Source organism: Nycticebus coucang, chromosome 22 (genome assembly GCF_027406575.1).
Source record: "Nycticebus coucang isolate mNycCou1 chromosome 22, mNycCou1.pri, whole genome shotgun sequence".
Taxonomy (NCBI): Eukaryota; Metazoa; Chordata; class Mammalia; order Primates; family Lorisidae; genus Nycticebus; species Nycticebus coucang.
The window spans coordinates 42657601-42671693 of NC_069801.1; the positions used below are offsets into that span (position 1 = coordinate 42657601).

Genomic DNA, 14093 nt, shown 5'->3' on the forward strand with positions numbered 1-14093 from the left:
CCGCCCAATCTCTTTTTTTGTTCTCTTGTTCCAACTCTGGGGACAGGTGCGGAGGCTGCTCTAAACTCAGCCCCAAATAAGGAGGGGCCAATGTAAGATGGTCCTACGGCAGACAGAGCCTTGGACTTGGGCATCCCCTGGTGGCCAAATGGCCCCAAACAGAGGATAAACTTGAGGACAGTAAGGAAAACACCATCTACTACAATTATTTTCTTCTGGGCCAGGAGTGGTGGCTCACGCCTGTTATCCTAGCACTCTGGGAGGCCAAGGTGGGTGGATGGCCTGAGCTCATGGGTTTGAGACCAGCCTGAGTAAGAGTGAGACCCTGTCTCTAAAAACAGCCAGGTATTGTGGCTATGGTAAGCATGGGGTGTCAGCCCCATATACTGAGGGTGGGGGGTTCAAACCCGGCCCTGGCCAAACTGCAATAAAAAATAGCCAGGCGTTGGGGTGGGCACGTGTGGCAAAAGAATCTCTTGAGCCCAGGAGTTTGAGGTTGCTGTGAGCTATGACGCCACAGCACTCTACCCAAGGTGACAAAGTGAGACTCTACCTCAAAAAACAAACCAAAAAAACAATTATCATCTCCCTCACCACCTCTTCTCTCCCCCACCCCAAATGATCACAGTCATAAGACACATCCCCAGAGGTTTTCTCCTTTTTTAATCAATGACCAATTTATCCAGCTTTGGAAATCTGGACAAACTGACAAAGAGGAGGCTGAGAGGAGGCCTAGTCCAGTGTCTAAGGGTCTCTGAGTGAGTCTGTGTCAGCATGTGGCCCCAGCTGGGCCTGTCCATGGATTGGGCACAGCAGTTTCCTGAGTAAGAGCCAGCCCTACCCTCAGGGCAGCACATCAGCCCAGAAGGAAATCCAGGCCCTCAGGACAGTCAATAAATAGGTTAGATTCTGAGGCAGGCCTGGGAGAAGGGGGTGTACAAAGGGCAGGATTAGCTGCCCAGGGATCCTAGTGATTCCCAGGTACTCTCCTGCCCTTCTCTAACAAGGGAGTAAATAAATAGACCTTCAACTCAGGAATAGGGGTGTTGGAGCAGGGGAACCCTCCCCCTGGAGTTAGTAATTAAATCTCATGTTAAAAACAAACCAGCCCCAACCCCTACCAGCATCTACGAAATCCTACAGGATGGAGTGAAGGGCTAGCCTGCCTGGGGGTACACAGTACCCAGCCCTGCAGGTTCTTGGAGGAAGTCTCATGTCTGTTCTGCAGCTCCTGGGGCTCCCTCCTCCTTTGGGGGTGGCTCCAGGAAAACAGGGGTAACTGATGGTGGCTTCTTCACTCTGGGAAGATGAGAGAATGTACAGGAAAGAAGTCATTAAGCTATCTCCCCCAATCCCACCAGGCCCACCTTTCCCAGGGTAGAAAAGGGCCACTCACGAGTAGGGGGAGGCTGGGACCCCCACCACCAGGAAGTGGTTCTTCTTCCGAAACAATCTCCACAGGCCCCGGTGGTTGCCACGTACATCCAGGTCCCAGATATGGAGGCACTGGTGGGGGTGAGGTAGGAGCAGAGATATGGGTTAGAGAGTTGGGGGTGGGGGATAGCCAGAGGACCTTTGCTCAGCCTCCACACTTCCTCAGCAGCTACTTCAATTTGCAAGAGGTAGCATCTTTAGGTATATGAATTTGGACAAGGAGTTTGGAGGAGGGGCTCTAAAAGTATGAAGAGAAGGTTCTGGGGTTGAAGATACCAGAACAAAGGCTTCCTGTATTGGCGGTGCCTGTAGCTCAGTGGGTAGGGCACCCTCACATACACTGAGGCTGGCAGGTTCGAATCCAGCACAGGCCTGCTAGGGCAACAATGACAACTGCAACAGAAAAGTGGCCAGGGGTTTGGCAGGTGCCTGTAGTCCCAGCTACTTAGGAGGCTGAGGCAAGATAATGGCTTGGGCCCAAGAGTTTGAGGTTGCTGTGAGCGGTGACGTGACAGCACTCTACCGAGGGTGACATAGTGAGACTTGGTCTCAAAAAAAAAGAAACAAGAAAAACAAACCAAAAAACAACAAAAAAAAAAGTTTCCTGTATCCTAAGACAGTGTATGAGTGTAGAGAGGGGTGCCCTGGGATGGGTGTGGTATTGGAGCACCTTGGCAAGCTGAGTCCAGGTAGTGAAGTCATCATCTTTCTCCATCTGGATAAAGGCCACATAGGTGTGGCCCTCTGTGTCTGGCAGGAAAGAATCTTCACAAGGGTTCCTGCTGTGGTCCAGAACCTCAGCCTCACTGCAGTGGAAGTTGGGAGAGTAAGGCCAAGAAAGGATGTGAGGTATGTATCATGCAGGGCTCTATACTTGATTTTGTTGTTGCCACCTTGAAATTATTACTAATTTTTGGACAAGGGCCCTGATTTTCATTTTGCACAGGGCCCTGCATATTAGGTGGCCAAGATCCCCAGTATTTGACTCCTCCCTCCCTCCCACATACCCCAATTGCCCTAGGCCATACCTGAGCAGCCTGTGAATTTCCACTTCATAAGCTTCTTTCTTCAGACTGAAGGGGAGGGAAAAATAGGTCAGGGGAGGGACAGGCCCTCAGGTCCCATAGGTAGCACTGAGCAGGGCAAAGGATCACAAGGGATCAGGAGTAGCAGGGCTGGGTAAACACAGAGGCCCCAGGATTAGAAGGGACTTTTAGGGACTGGTCATCAAGTCTTATAGATAATATCTTCCCCCTTGCCCTGCAGTCAGCCCCCACCTGTCCACATTCCTCAGCTGGACACCTGGAACTGTGTTGAACTTGTGCTTCTTGAAGTAGGCTTCCTGGAGTGGGTGTGAGGGCCAAAGTCAGGGCCTCACACTGTCTGGCCCACCACCACTCTTTGGCCCACCACATATCTACAAGACATATAAATGAATCCTGGACCCAATAAAGAGCCCTCTCGTTTCCTCCCATTTCCCCCATTCTCTTTTTGCAGCATCCTTGGCAAGCTCTTAACTAACTTTAGTTTGGGCTCCCCCATTACCAGAGAGCTCATGCTCCCGTGGGCAGCTCACACCACACTACTGTCCCATGATCTAGTTCCTGTCTCCAGTGGTTCTCCCTGGGCCTGCTGTTTTAGAGCCACAGAAGCCAGGAACAGGCTCTATAGGAGTTGATGGATAAAGGAACAGACTGAGCTGGGAGGGAAGAAAATGCTGTGACTCAGGTACTGAGAGTGACCTGAGATAACTGCCTGCCCTGTCTGGGAGACAAATGGGACTCTTGTATTAGCCAGCTTCTGACTGCTCTTCTGGCTTCTAGGAAGTTCCACGCTGGATGTTATCCATTTGTTTGGGCTAGACTGGCTCAACGCCTCCCTTGCTATAACTGGACAGTGGCCCTCTGAACACAGCCAAATGGGGTGTGGGATCCTGGGGACCTCCTTGCTTTCCTTGGGCTTACAAGGACAGGAGAGGGTAGAGCTTATAGGGCTGGACTAGTGCTTAGAGGCAGAAATATCCTCCCACACCCACAGTCTAATGCTAAGAATAGTAAAAATAAAAATAATACCATCTAACCCTTACATAATGGTTACAGTTCAAAGAATTTTATATATATTAACTCATTTAAACCTCATAACTCTAGAGGGAGTAACATTTCTATCCTCATTTTACAGATAAAGAAATTGAGGTGAAAACAGGATAGTTATTTCCCCAAGGTTGTAAGGCTAGCAAGGGGCAAAGGTAGAGTCCATGTTCTTGACCATCATGCCATAAGGTGCCCCACCCCACTGTCTGCCACTCACATGGAAGTAGCCGTTCATGTTGAGGCCAACAATGCCAAAGTGGTAGGATCGGGAAACATCAGGGATGATGCATTCTCGGCCTCTGCGTTGTTCTGGCATCCGCATCCACATGTCCCAGTCCCAAAGCTGGTGGGCATGGAAGAATATGAAGGTTAAGACATCTTGAGCTGGGCGGTGCCTGTGGCTCAAGGAGTAGGGAGCCGGTCCCATATGCCAGAAGTGGCAGGTTCATACCCAGCCCCGGCCAAAAAAAAAAAAAGACATCTTGAGCTGGGAGGGGACTCCAGCCGACTCACCCTACCCAGCTGAGTACCTTTTCTGGTGTGGGCCACTTGGGCTCAAGCTCCTCTTTGTATAAGGATTTCCTGAGCACCCAGCCCAACCCAGGCATGGTCTCTACACGGTATAGTAGTGCTGGGTCCTCAGCTGTGTGTTCATATCCCTGGGGACAGGGGAGATATTAGCTCAGGGCCTCAACGAACCTGCATGCTAACCCCGGAACACCCAGCCTACCTGGTCATTCCAGGCAGAGATGCAGTACAGGCTGTCATCCTCTTCTAGCAGGTGGATGGACTGGCTCAGGAAACTGAGAGAGGGAGGGTCCCAAGAGTTCAAAAACGGGCGAGGACAACCCAGTCACACAGTGATGCTGGAAGAGCTGGAGCTGAGACTCAGGAGTGAAGTCTCTTTCCCTCAAATCTCTACTGTTCCCATTCATCCTTTCTACCTTCTACTCTAGCCCCAGCACTTGACATCCTACTTGTACTCAGGCTTTTTCCCCATTCTGAGGTTGCTTCCTCCAGAAAGCTCCTAAAACACCCCACTGCCTTCTTGCCTGGAGACCCAGGGATCTCACCTAAAAAAATCCACAGCGATATCCAGGTCCTCTTCCAGAACCACAGCAAACTTAGCCTCCTGTGGGGAAAAGGGGACTCATGATCCTCTCCACCCTGTGGTGTCCTCCACTATACCCTCTTTCTTCAGGCGGCACTATCCCCATTTTCCAGATCAGGAGGACAAGGCCCAATGAAAGGAAGAAGTTGCTACAGGACTAGGTATTATGCCCATGTTTCCCCTCCCCAGGCCCAAGAGTTGTATCCTTGTCACTCACCGGAAACAGGTTGAATGTGGCAGTGAGGCTGGCCTTGTAGTGCTGGGAGGAAAGTGGGAATAGGGCATTTGAACTTTGGAGTAGCAGATGGGGCCGGAGGTCTGCCCCTCCCAGCCTTGCCTAGGCAGTACCTGAGATACGCGAGCATTCTTGATGCTGATGGGAGTGTGCTGGATGCCCCTCAGACCGAACAGTGCCACCACATCCATCGGTTCCTGGGGGCCATGACCACTGGTCACTATGTGAGGCCACTTTCCCTTGCCTACCTCTATCTTCACACTTCACAGCCCTAGCCTGGGCTATCTCCCCCTTGTTAGACCTCGGTAATCATTGCCACTGAAAATAAATGTGCTCAGTCACCCAGCCCTGTGCTCTGGCTCCGCCCAAGGCCCCCCAAGCCCCACTGACCTCATAGTAGCCATCGATGAAAACTGTTATCATCTGGGGAGACACCCCCTGGGCTGACAGCAGAGAACGTAACATCCTAGGGAGCCCAGAGATGGGTTAGGGCCTTTTTGTGCCCCCCATTCAGGGCTCCCCTGTGTTTATAGATGGGCCCAGACTCTCCATGCTTATCCACATAGGTGAATGGGCCTTGAATTTGTTGCCTTTCTGCCCACCTCAAGAGTTTCTCCTGCAAGTAGATGAGCTAAGCACCCTCCCACTTGCTAAGCACCCTTCTGTTCAGTGCTGGATACAGCCCACTCCCAGGCTTACCTGTATAGGTAATTGGGTCTGTTCCCTGCAATGACAGCCACAGGTACATTGAGGACCTTGTTGTCTGGGAGCTGTGAGAGAAATAGCTTTTTAACTCTTGACTTACTCTTCTTTCAAACTGGGATCTCCACCAAGAGAAGCGTTCTTGGGTGGAGCTGGGGGCAGATTCTAAAGTAGACAGGGAAGGGGAAAAAGGTCTTCCCTGTTCCGGCTTCTCCATACACTCAGTCCAACTCCAACCCTAGGTCTTGCTCACATGGCCTGCCCGTTTCTCTCTACCCTTAGCTCCTGGTTCCCTCCCAGGCTGGGATAGGGAAAACCCATCCTGGAACTTCCCTGGGTTCCCCTTGCTAAGTTGGAAAGGAAATCAAACCTTACTGCCTAAGGCCCCACTCACTGGGTCAGGGCTGAACTCGATGGGTGTGGGATCCTTGCAGCTGCACACACTCCCATAGCCCTCAACTTTGCTGCAGAAGCGCTGGCGGCGACGGTTCAGTTCTGTGTCTGCCCAGTGGCACTCTGCCTCTGAGAGAGGAATGAGGTTGACAGGTTGGAGGCATGAGGACAGTGTGGCTTGAAGAGCCTCAGGCACACAGTCAAGGGAATAAAGTCCCCATAAAGAGGATCTAAATGTCCACCCCCAGTCCAGGCACTGCCTCAGAGGCCAAGCCCCACTAACCCCACCTTCAGCTGAGCTCAGTGGCACATCTGTCTTCAGCAGGACTGGGTCCCCCCAGGAGGAGAGGGCAGGTGACTTAGAATGCTTCTCCCCAAGGACAGGACCTGGCAGAGGGCAGGAATGAGGGATGAAAAGTCATGGGGGCCCAGACTCCAGTTTGGGGCCATCTTCCCATCTCCCTGCCCACTTTCATCCAACTGCTGCAACTAGCTCCTATTTGCCCCCTACTCCACCCCATCTCCTGGAGTGCTGCTCCTCCCAAGCCCTTGATACTACAGAGCAAATGGCCTCCGGTGCCGGCACCTCCTTTTCGTCCCACGAAGGCCCAGGTGTCCCTCCAGCCCAGGGCAGGGCCAGCCTGGCTGCCCAGGCTCCTTAGCAGAGCCTTGGCCGTGTCCTTGAGGTGGAAGGAGCCCTCATCCTGGGGGACCAGAGAAGGCAATCAGCCTGACTGGCATGGTTCTAAGAAACTTGGCCTTACGGCACACCAACTATGTATCAAGCACTACATAAAACCTTTACTTAAATCATCAGTTCATTAAATTATCGTAACAACCCTCTATGGTTATTCTCTTTCATAGATAAGAAAACTAACGGCTCTGAGAATCAGCCAAGGTCACCCATCTTAGAAGTCCTTACTACACACCCATACAATCTCTCTCCCCTCTTTTCCCAACACACTCCTCCTCTCCTCCCTTATTTAGCTCCAACCCTACTGGCATCTTTGCCATTCCTTAAGCATGCCAAGCACCTTCCCTCTCTGGAGCCTTTGTACTTGCCATTCTTTCTACCTAGAATACTTTTTTATTTTTTTTTGAGACAGAGTCTCACTTTATCACCCTCAGTAGGTGCTGTGGCATCACAGCTCACAGCAACCTCAAACTCTTGGACTCAAGCAATCCTCTTGCCTCAGCTTCTTGAGTAGCTGGGACTATAGGCTCCTACAGCACTTGGCTATTTTTTAAAGATAGTGTCTTGCTCTTGCTCAGGCTGGTCTCAAATTCCTGATCTTATTTTTTTTCTTTTCTTTTTTTTGAGACAGAGTCTCACTATATAGCCCTTGGTAGAGTGCCATGGCATCATAGCTCACAGCAACCTCCAACTCTTATAAGCGATTTTCCTGCCTCAGCCTCCCCAAGTAGCCTGCCACAATGCTCGGCTATTTATTTTTTTTGTAGTTGTCATTGTTGTTTAGCTGGCCCGGGCCAGATTTGAACCCACCAGCCCCAGTGTATGTGGCCAGCACCATAACCACTGAGCTATGGGCGCCGAGCCCAAACTCCTGATCTTAAAACAATCTACCCGCCTTGGTCTCCCAGAGTGCTAAGATTACAGGTGTGAGCTACCACATCTGGCCTTACTTAGAATGCTCTTCCTCCAGATATTCATTTGGCTCACTTGTCACTTCTTCCAGCCTTTTCTGCTCCCATATCATCTCCTTGCAGAGTCCTTCCCTTTCTAAAGTGCATCCCCATCATTCTTGTTTTATTTTTTTCTTCATATAAGTTATCATATCCTGACATTATACATTTATTTTCTGTTGATCCACCCAGCTATAATGTAAGCTCCGTAGGTAGGGACTTCCTTGTTTCCCACTGTATCTCCAATACCCAGAGCAGCAGCTGGCAAACAGTAGGTGCTCCGTAACTATTTGCTGAATTAATAAAAATGACAAAGCTAACACTGGAATCTAAGTCACCTTTCTCCAAAGGATCTTCCAACTATATTAGGGGTATAGAACCTAGGCCATGAGCAGGGTTGGAGCTAAGGACATAGGGGCCAAGGCCAGGGCTGAATCACTGACCTTGACAGTACAGATGAGCACTCGTCCTGGTGCCACCATGTTGAGGAATAGCACCATGGCCTCATCCTCATGAGGCGAATATGTGTCAAACACGCGCTTTGCCATTACATGGCCCTGGCAGGGAACACATCTCTTATGAGTTAGTGTCACCAGGAAGGAGAGCCCAGCTTCAGTTTTCTGGGTCCTCTACCACTGGAACCTCACCGTGGCCTGGTTGAGGACGATGACATGGATGCCTCGACCCTGCTCCCGAGCCTCATCTTCCAGTACCTACGTGGTGGCAGAGACAAAGTCCAAATCTTTACTCAAGCATTCAAGGAGTCTGTCTTACAGACACTTAAAACACCAGCTGCACAAAACCTGCCTACACCTCTGTTCACACAGTTGTGTTCCAACTCAGCTTGAAAGCCAACTCTTCTTTCACAGGACCCCTATCAAAGAGATCATGTCTTTCAATAACCCCTCCCCATGACTTTCACAGTTCATAGAGCCCTTCACTGTCTCTGCTTCATCCTAGAAGTATCAGTCTCCATTACACTGAACTCCTTGAGGTAGGGCCAGGTCTAATTTCCTTCAGGTCCCTCGTGTCCAGCATAAAGTTGAGGCCAAAGAAGGGACCAGGGAGTGGTTATGAAATAAATAAATCAATGAATTAACTGTCTACTAGTATGAATGATCACTTTTGAGAGCCCACTACAGATATGACTTTTCACACACTTTACATTTAATCCTGATAAGCAGAAATCATTAGTTCTAGTCTTTTTTTTTTTTTTGCCTTGGGCTGGGCTTGAACCCACCACCTCCAAGATATGGGGCAGGCACCCTACTCCTTTGAGCCACAGGCGCAGCCCCAGTTCTAGTCTTTAGATAAGAAAGTGAGGGCTCTAAAGTTACACAGCTAGAAATCTGTAGAGTTGCAGTTCCCACTCAGGCAGTGGACCCTGCAGCCAGGGGACCATATCCTGAGCTGAACAAGTGACTGTACACCAGACCCCAGCCAACTCACCGTGGTACCATCCACTGCCACATATACTTTGCTGCGGCTTGAGTATACTTCCACATCCAGGACCCGCCGGGGACCACTGCCTCTTCGCCGAGGGAGCTCTAGGTGGCCTAGGGCCTCATCTATGGGGGTACAATAGGTCATGGAGATAGTCTCCCCACCAGTTACACCCCTTGAGATCTGACTGCCATTCAGCTGTGAGATCCAGGGTCCCCCACCCCATCTTCAGCCTGGCCCCACCATAGTCTTGTTCTGGCTCCAGGTTTTCATTGGCTTCACTGATTGCTCGCCGAGTGTCTAGGATCAACTTAATGTTGACAATGACAGTCACCAGCAGGAAAAGCACGGCCCCTGTCTAATAAGAAAGGTGAGATGATTAAGAAGAGCACTTTCTCCAGATCATAAAGGGTCTTCCTGACAGGCGGGCCCTCGCTGCAGTAAGGGTACAGGGAGAACCTGGGACCTGTCTCTTTCTCTGTCAGCCTCTGACCTCTTTTACCCCCTTGGCCAGGGCCTCTTCCAGGGAAACTCCCCAGACCCTTTCCCCTCCATCAGGGCCCTCCCTACCCAGAGATCCTGTGTTTTTCCATTTGAGGTCTTGATTTCCTTGGTCCCCTCCACAGTTAGTTCCTAAAGATAGAGCCGGGCCCAGAGAATCAAGCTAGGGATCAGATGACCTGGATCTTAGCCCTCACTGCCTGACAGGTGTGTGCCCCAGGGTAAAGCCTTCTTGGTCAGACCTCAGGTTTCCATCAGAAGCCTTGGAAGTTGTACTTGTGTTCTGATTCCAGAACTCTGGGTCCAAACCGCTACCTGGTAGGGGCATGACACACAGAAGTTTCCCTCCAGGAACTTGCTACCCCTTTCCAGCAAACGATGGCCAAGGTGGGTCCAAGTGCCCAGTTTAGGCTGTGGTGACGCTGGGAGGGAGCCACTGGGAGGTTTGGAATTTCTCTGTACCTGACAGAATCTCCGCAGGGCCCGCTGGTTTGTCAGTTTATACTTCCAGGTAAGATACCAGCTTCGTTTCTTTCGTGCCCCAAAGGGCTTTATTAGGGGGCTGGGGTTCCAGTCGTCCATGCCGGATTGGGAGCAGGGGTGTCACCAAAGTTCAGGCCAGCCCATGACTTGAGGAATCTGAGGGGATCAGAGGGTCACATGGGGTAAGGTTCTCCTCCCAAACTCTGATGCCTTCTGGGGAGCTGAGGACAGAAAGGCCTCCCAGCAACTTTTTCCTGTAAGCAACCATGCTGTGTGACCCAGGGAAAGTGGCTCAACTTCTCAGAGCTCGGCAGGAAAACCTTCAGAGATGTTGAAACACCTGGAAATTCCCTGGGACTTGAGGGAACTATCTGAGTCAAAGCTGCCCAAGGCCCCAGGGCTGGAGGCCAAATAATCGGCTTTTAAGGTTCATCTGCACCTAAAAGAACCAAGCCCCAGGCCTTGGTGGGTAAAGAACAGCGACCTCTCCTGCCCGAATCCTTCACCCTCCTCCCATCTTCTCTGGTCCTGCTCTTCTCCCAGGGCCGGGGCTGCCCGACGGCTGAGGAACCTGCCCTAGCCGCGCTACCCCTCCCGGACCGTCGCCCAGAGGCACTCACGGCTCAGGGGCCACGGGCCCCACTCATGCCCCATCGGGCCCGCACTCCTCGGCCCAGCTCGCGGTGGCCTCCGCCTCCTCCATGCCGCTCGCGGCCCCGCCCCGGCCCGGCCCGGCCCGCCCCCCAGCTTCCGCCGCCGCCGCCGCCGCCGCCGCCGCCGCGGGGTGAGAGGGCGACGGGCGGTGCTTAGAGCCGCTGCGGCGAAGAAAGCGAGAGCGGAGACCCTCCGCGGCAGGTTCGCGGCTGACCGAGGCACCGAACCGCCGATGGCAAACCCTACTCAAGTCAGGGGTTTAGCACCTTGGACGAGATCACGCTGCACGCCAGGGTCAGAGTGGCCTCGGGCCTGTCCCCCAGCCCGTGCCTCGTGTGGGCAGGGCTTGTAATTCAGGCCTAGGGCATGCACAGCCATTGGAGGGAAAGGGGGAGTAAAATCCAGGTTCTACCACGGTTCTAAGGACATTACTAACTTGTAATTCCACAACGACTCCATAAGGTAGGCACTATTATCCCAGTGTCACAAAGCTGGCTCCAGATTCAGCCCTTAACCACTATACTCTGCTGGCAATAGTAATACTTAACAAGAGTTGTGAGGTTTACAAACTTGAGTTTGGATCCCCGGGAGCGCTTATTAAACGGAGTATTGGGATTGGGGCCATCCTAGTGTTTTTTTTTGTTTGTTTTTTGTTTTTTTGTAGAGACAGAGTCTCACTTTACGGCCCTCGGTAGTGCCGTGGCCTCACACAGCTCACAGCAACCTCCAACTCCTGGGCCTAAGCGATTCTCTTGCCTCAGCCTCCTGAGTAGCTGGGACTACAGGCGCCCGCCACAACGCCCGGCCATTTTTTGGTTGCAGTTTGGCCGGGGCTGGGTTTGAACCCGCCACCCTCGGTATATGGGGCCAGCGCCGTACCGACTGAGCCACAGGCGCCGCCCTGTTTTTTTTTTTTTTTTTTGATAAAGAGTCTTACTCTGTCGCCCTGGATAGAGTGACATGGTGTCATCATCATACAGCAACCTCAAGGTCCTGGGTTCCAGCAATCATCCTGCCTCAGCTTCCCAAGTAGCTGGAACTACAGGTGCCCACCACAATGCTTAGCTAGTTTTTCTATTTTTAGTAAAGATGAGTCTTGGTCTTGCTCAAGTTGGTCTTAAACTCCTGAGTTCAAGCAATCCACCCACCTTGGCCTCCCTGAGTGCTAGGATTATAGGAGTGATTCACCCCAACTGGCCCATCCTAGAGTTTTAGATTGAGTATCCAGTCAGGGCATGATTTTGCATTTCTAACAAGTTTCTAGGTGATGTTGACAGTTTTAGGCAGAAGAACAATATAGTTCACTTTATGTTTTATTTATTTGTTTTTATTTTATTTTTTTTAAATAGAGGCAGTTTTATTTTCTTTTTTTTTGTAGAGACAGAGTCTCACTTTATGGCCCTCGATAGAGTGCCGTGGCCTCACATAGCTCACAGCAACCTCCAACTCCTGGGCTTAAGCGATTCTCTTCCTCAGCCTCCCAAGTAGCTGGGACTATAGGCGCCCGCCACAACGCCTCACTTTATGTTTTAAGGTAGCCTTTACATTTTGTGGAAAATGGATTGTGAGGAGATAGGTAGTCAGAAGACCAGTTTGAACTTCCTATATTCTGTCTGCTTCCTGAATGGTGGGATATCTCCCAAAATGTTAAAAGTACTTGTCTTAGGAATCGAAGCAATAGGTAATCTTCCCCCCCTAGTAAATATATTTTACAATGGAAGAAAACTCAACACATTTTATTAGCATTTAAAAAAGATGTCCCAGGCAGGCGAGGTGGCTCATGCTTGTAATCTTAGCACTCTGAAAGGCTGAGGTGGGTGGATTGCCTGAGCTCACAGGTTTGAGACCAGCCTGAGCCAGAGTGAGACTTCATCTCGAAAAATAACTGGGCATTGTGGTGGGCGCCTGTAGTCCCAGCTACTTGGGAGGCTGAGGCAAGAGAATTGCTTGAGCCCAAGAGTCTGAGGTTGCTATGAGCTATGACGCCATAGCACTCTACTGGGGGTGACAAAGTGAGACTCTGTCTCAACAACAATAACAAAAAAGATGTCCCTCAGGGACATAGTTCCTTCCTGATCCTCTTTTCTCCTTAGACTCACTCTCTAGTGAAGATGTCATTCACTCCCATGACCCTCTGTCCCATCTAGATTCCCAAATTCACACTGATAGCCCTAACCTTTCTCTAGGCTGGGGTCTATCCAACTGCCTGCTAGGCAACTACCCAGGCCCCTCCATGTCAGAGCCACAGTTGCTGGAATCTCCCACTCCCAGATCTCTTCCTTGGTGAATTTCTCTTCCTTGGTGAATTTCCCTTGACTCCTTGTCTCTTTCCAGTGACCAGTCCAGGTATTATTTGTTCAACTCTGTATTCTCCACACCACACACTATGGATAACACATAATAGCCTGTCCATAGTATTTGTTGAAATCATTTGTTTTGTTATGTTTTGTTTTTGAGTCAGAGTCTCAAGCTATCGCCCTGAGTAGAGTGCCATGGCATCATAGTTCACAGCAACCTCTGACTCTTGGGCTCAAGCGATCCTCTTGCCTCAGTTTTTCTATTTTTTTTTCTTTTTTTTTGAGACAGAGTGTCAAGCCTTTGTCCTGTCATAGCTCACAGCAACCTCAGACTCTTGGGCTTAAGTGATTCTCTTGCCTCAGTCTCCCAAGTAGCTGGGACTACAGGTACCCACCACAACGCATGGCTACAGTTTTTCTATCTTTCTTTCGAGACATAGTCCCACTATGTCACCCTCAGTAGAGTGCTGTGATGTCACAGCTCACAGCAACCTCAAACTCTTGGGCTTAAGTGATTCTCTTGCCTCAGCCTCCCAAATAGCTGGGACTACAGGTGCCCACGACAATGCCCAGCTATTTTTTTGTTGCAGTTGTCATTGTTTAGATGGTCCAGGCCAGGTTTGAACCCGCCACCCTTGGTGCATGTGGCTGGCGTGGTAACCACTGTGCTACAGGCACCGAGCCAGCAGCTACAGTTTTTCTACTTTTAGTAGAGACGGAAGTCTCGTTTTTTGCTCAGGCTGGTCTCAAACTCAGTGAGCTCAAGCTATCCACGCACTTTGGCCTCCCAGAGTGCTAGGATTACAGGCATGAGCCACTGAGCCAGGGCCTCATTTGTGTTTTTTAACAAATATTTAATTTGAATGCCACTATAAATGAATGTAATCAGTCACCCAGTCCTGTCAATCTTCTAAAAAGGCCTCCAGTCTGGTCTAATTCTCCAGCTTCACAGGCAGTCTCTAGTCTAGGCATTTCAATTTCTTGCCTTCCAACTAGTCTCCTTGACTCTAGATTTTTACCCCCTACAATTCTTTTTTTTTTTTTGTAGAGACAGAGTCTCACTGTACCGCCCTCGGGTAGAGTGCTGTGGCGTCACACGGCTCACA

The 14093-nt window shown here is 50.7% G+C and overlaps 1 protein-coding gene across 4 annotated transcripts; it reads right to left on the reverse strand.

Moving 5' to 3' along the window:
- Positions 1–642: 642 nt before the first annotated feature.
- Positions 643–10769, reverse strand: POMGNT1 (protein O-linked mannose N-acetylglucosaminyltransferase 1 (beta 1,2-)). Of its 4 annotated transcripts, none has more exons than XM_053575244.1 (23): positions 10657–10769; positions 10016–10192; positions 9623–9685; positions 9296–9410; positions 9059–9177; positions 8257–8322; positions 8053–8166; positions 6552–6669; positions 6254–6352; positions 5967–6094; positions 5570–5640; positions 5261–5336; positions 4984–5067; positions 4853–4894; positions 4598–4656; positions 4255–4327; positions 4055–4183; positions 3742–3867; positions 2712–2776; positions 2463–2507; positions 2105–2240; positions 1397–1506; positions 643–1299 (listed from the first exon to the last, which is right to left on the reverse strand). In XM_053575244.1, the coding sequence occupies exons 2-23, from the start codon at positions 10133–10135 to the stop codon at positions 1212–1214; spliced, it is 2046 nt and encodes a 681-aa protein (XP_053431219.1). In that variant the 5' UTR covers positions 10136–10192; positions 10657–10769; the 3' UTR covers positions 643–1211. The 4 variants fall into 4 exon arrangements, with proteins under 4 accessions (XP_053431219.1, XP_053431222.1, XP_053431220.1 ...); XM_053575247.1 differs by lacking the exon at positions 10657–10769 and adding an exon at positions 9796–9868 and having other exon boundaries at positions 10016–10141; XM_053575245.1 differs by lacking the exon at positions 9623–9685.
- Between the last annotated feature and the right edge of the window lie 3324 nt (positions 10770–14093).

Coding starts and splice junctions, on each gene's coding strand:
- POMGNT1 (XM_053575244.1), bottom strand. CDS start 10,135: ATGGACGACTGGAACCCCAGCCCCCTAATAAAGCCCTTTGGGGCACGA. Junction 6,670..8,052: donor TGCTCATCTGTACTGTCAAG/GTCAGTGATTCA, acceptor CTGGTCCCCCAG/GATGAGGGCTCCTTCCACCT. Junction 2,241..2,462: donor GAAATTCACAGGCTGCTCAG/GTATGGCCTAGG, acceptor CTTCCACTGCAG/TGAGGCTGAGGTTCTGGACC.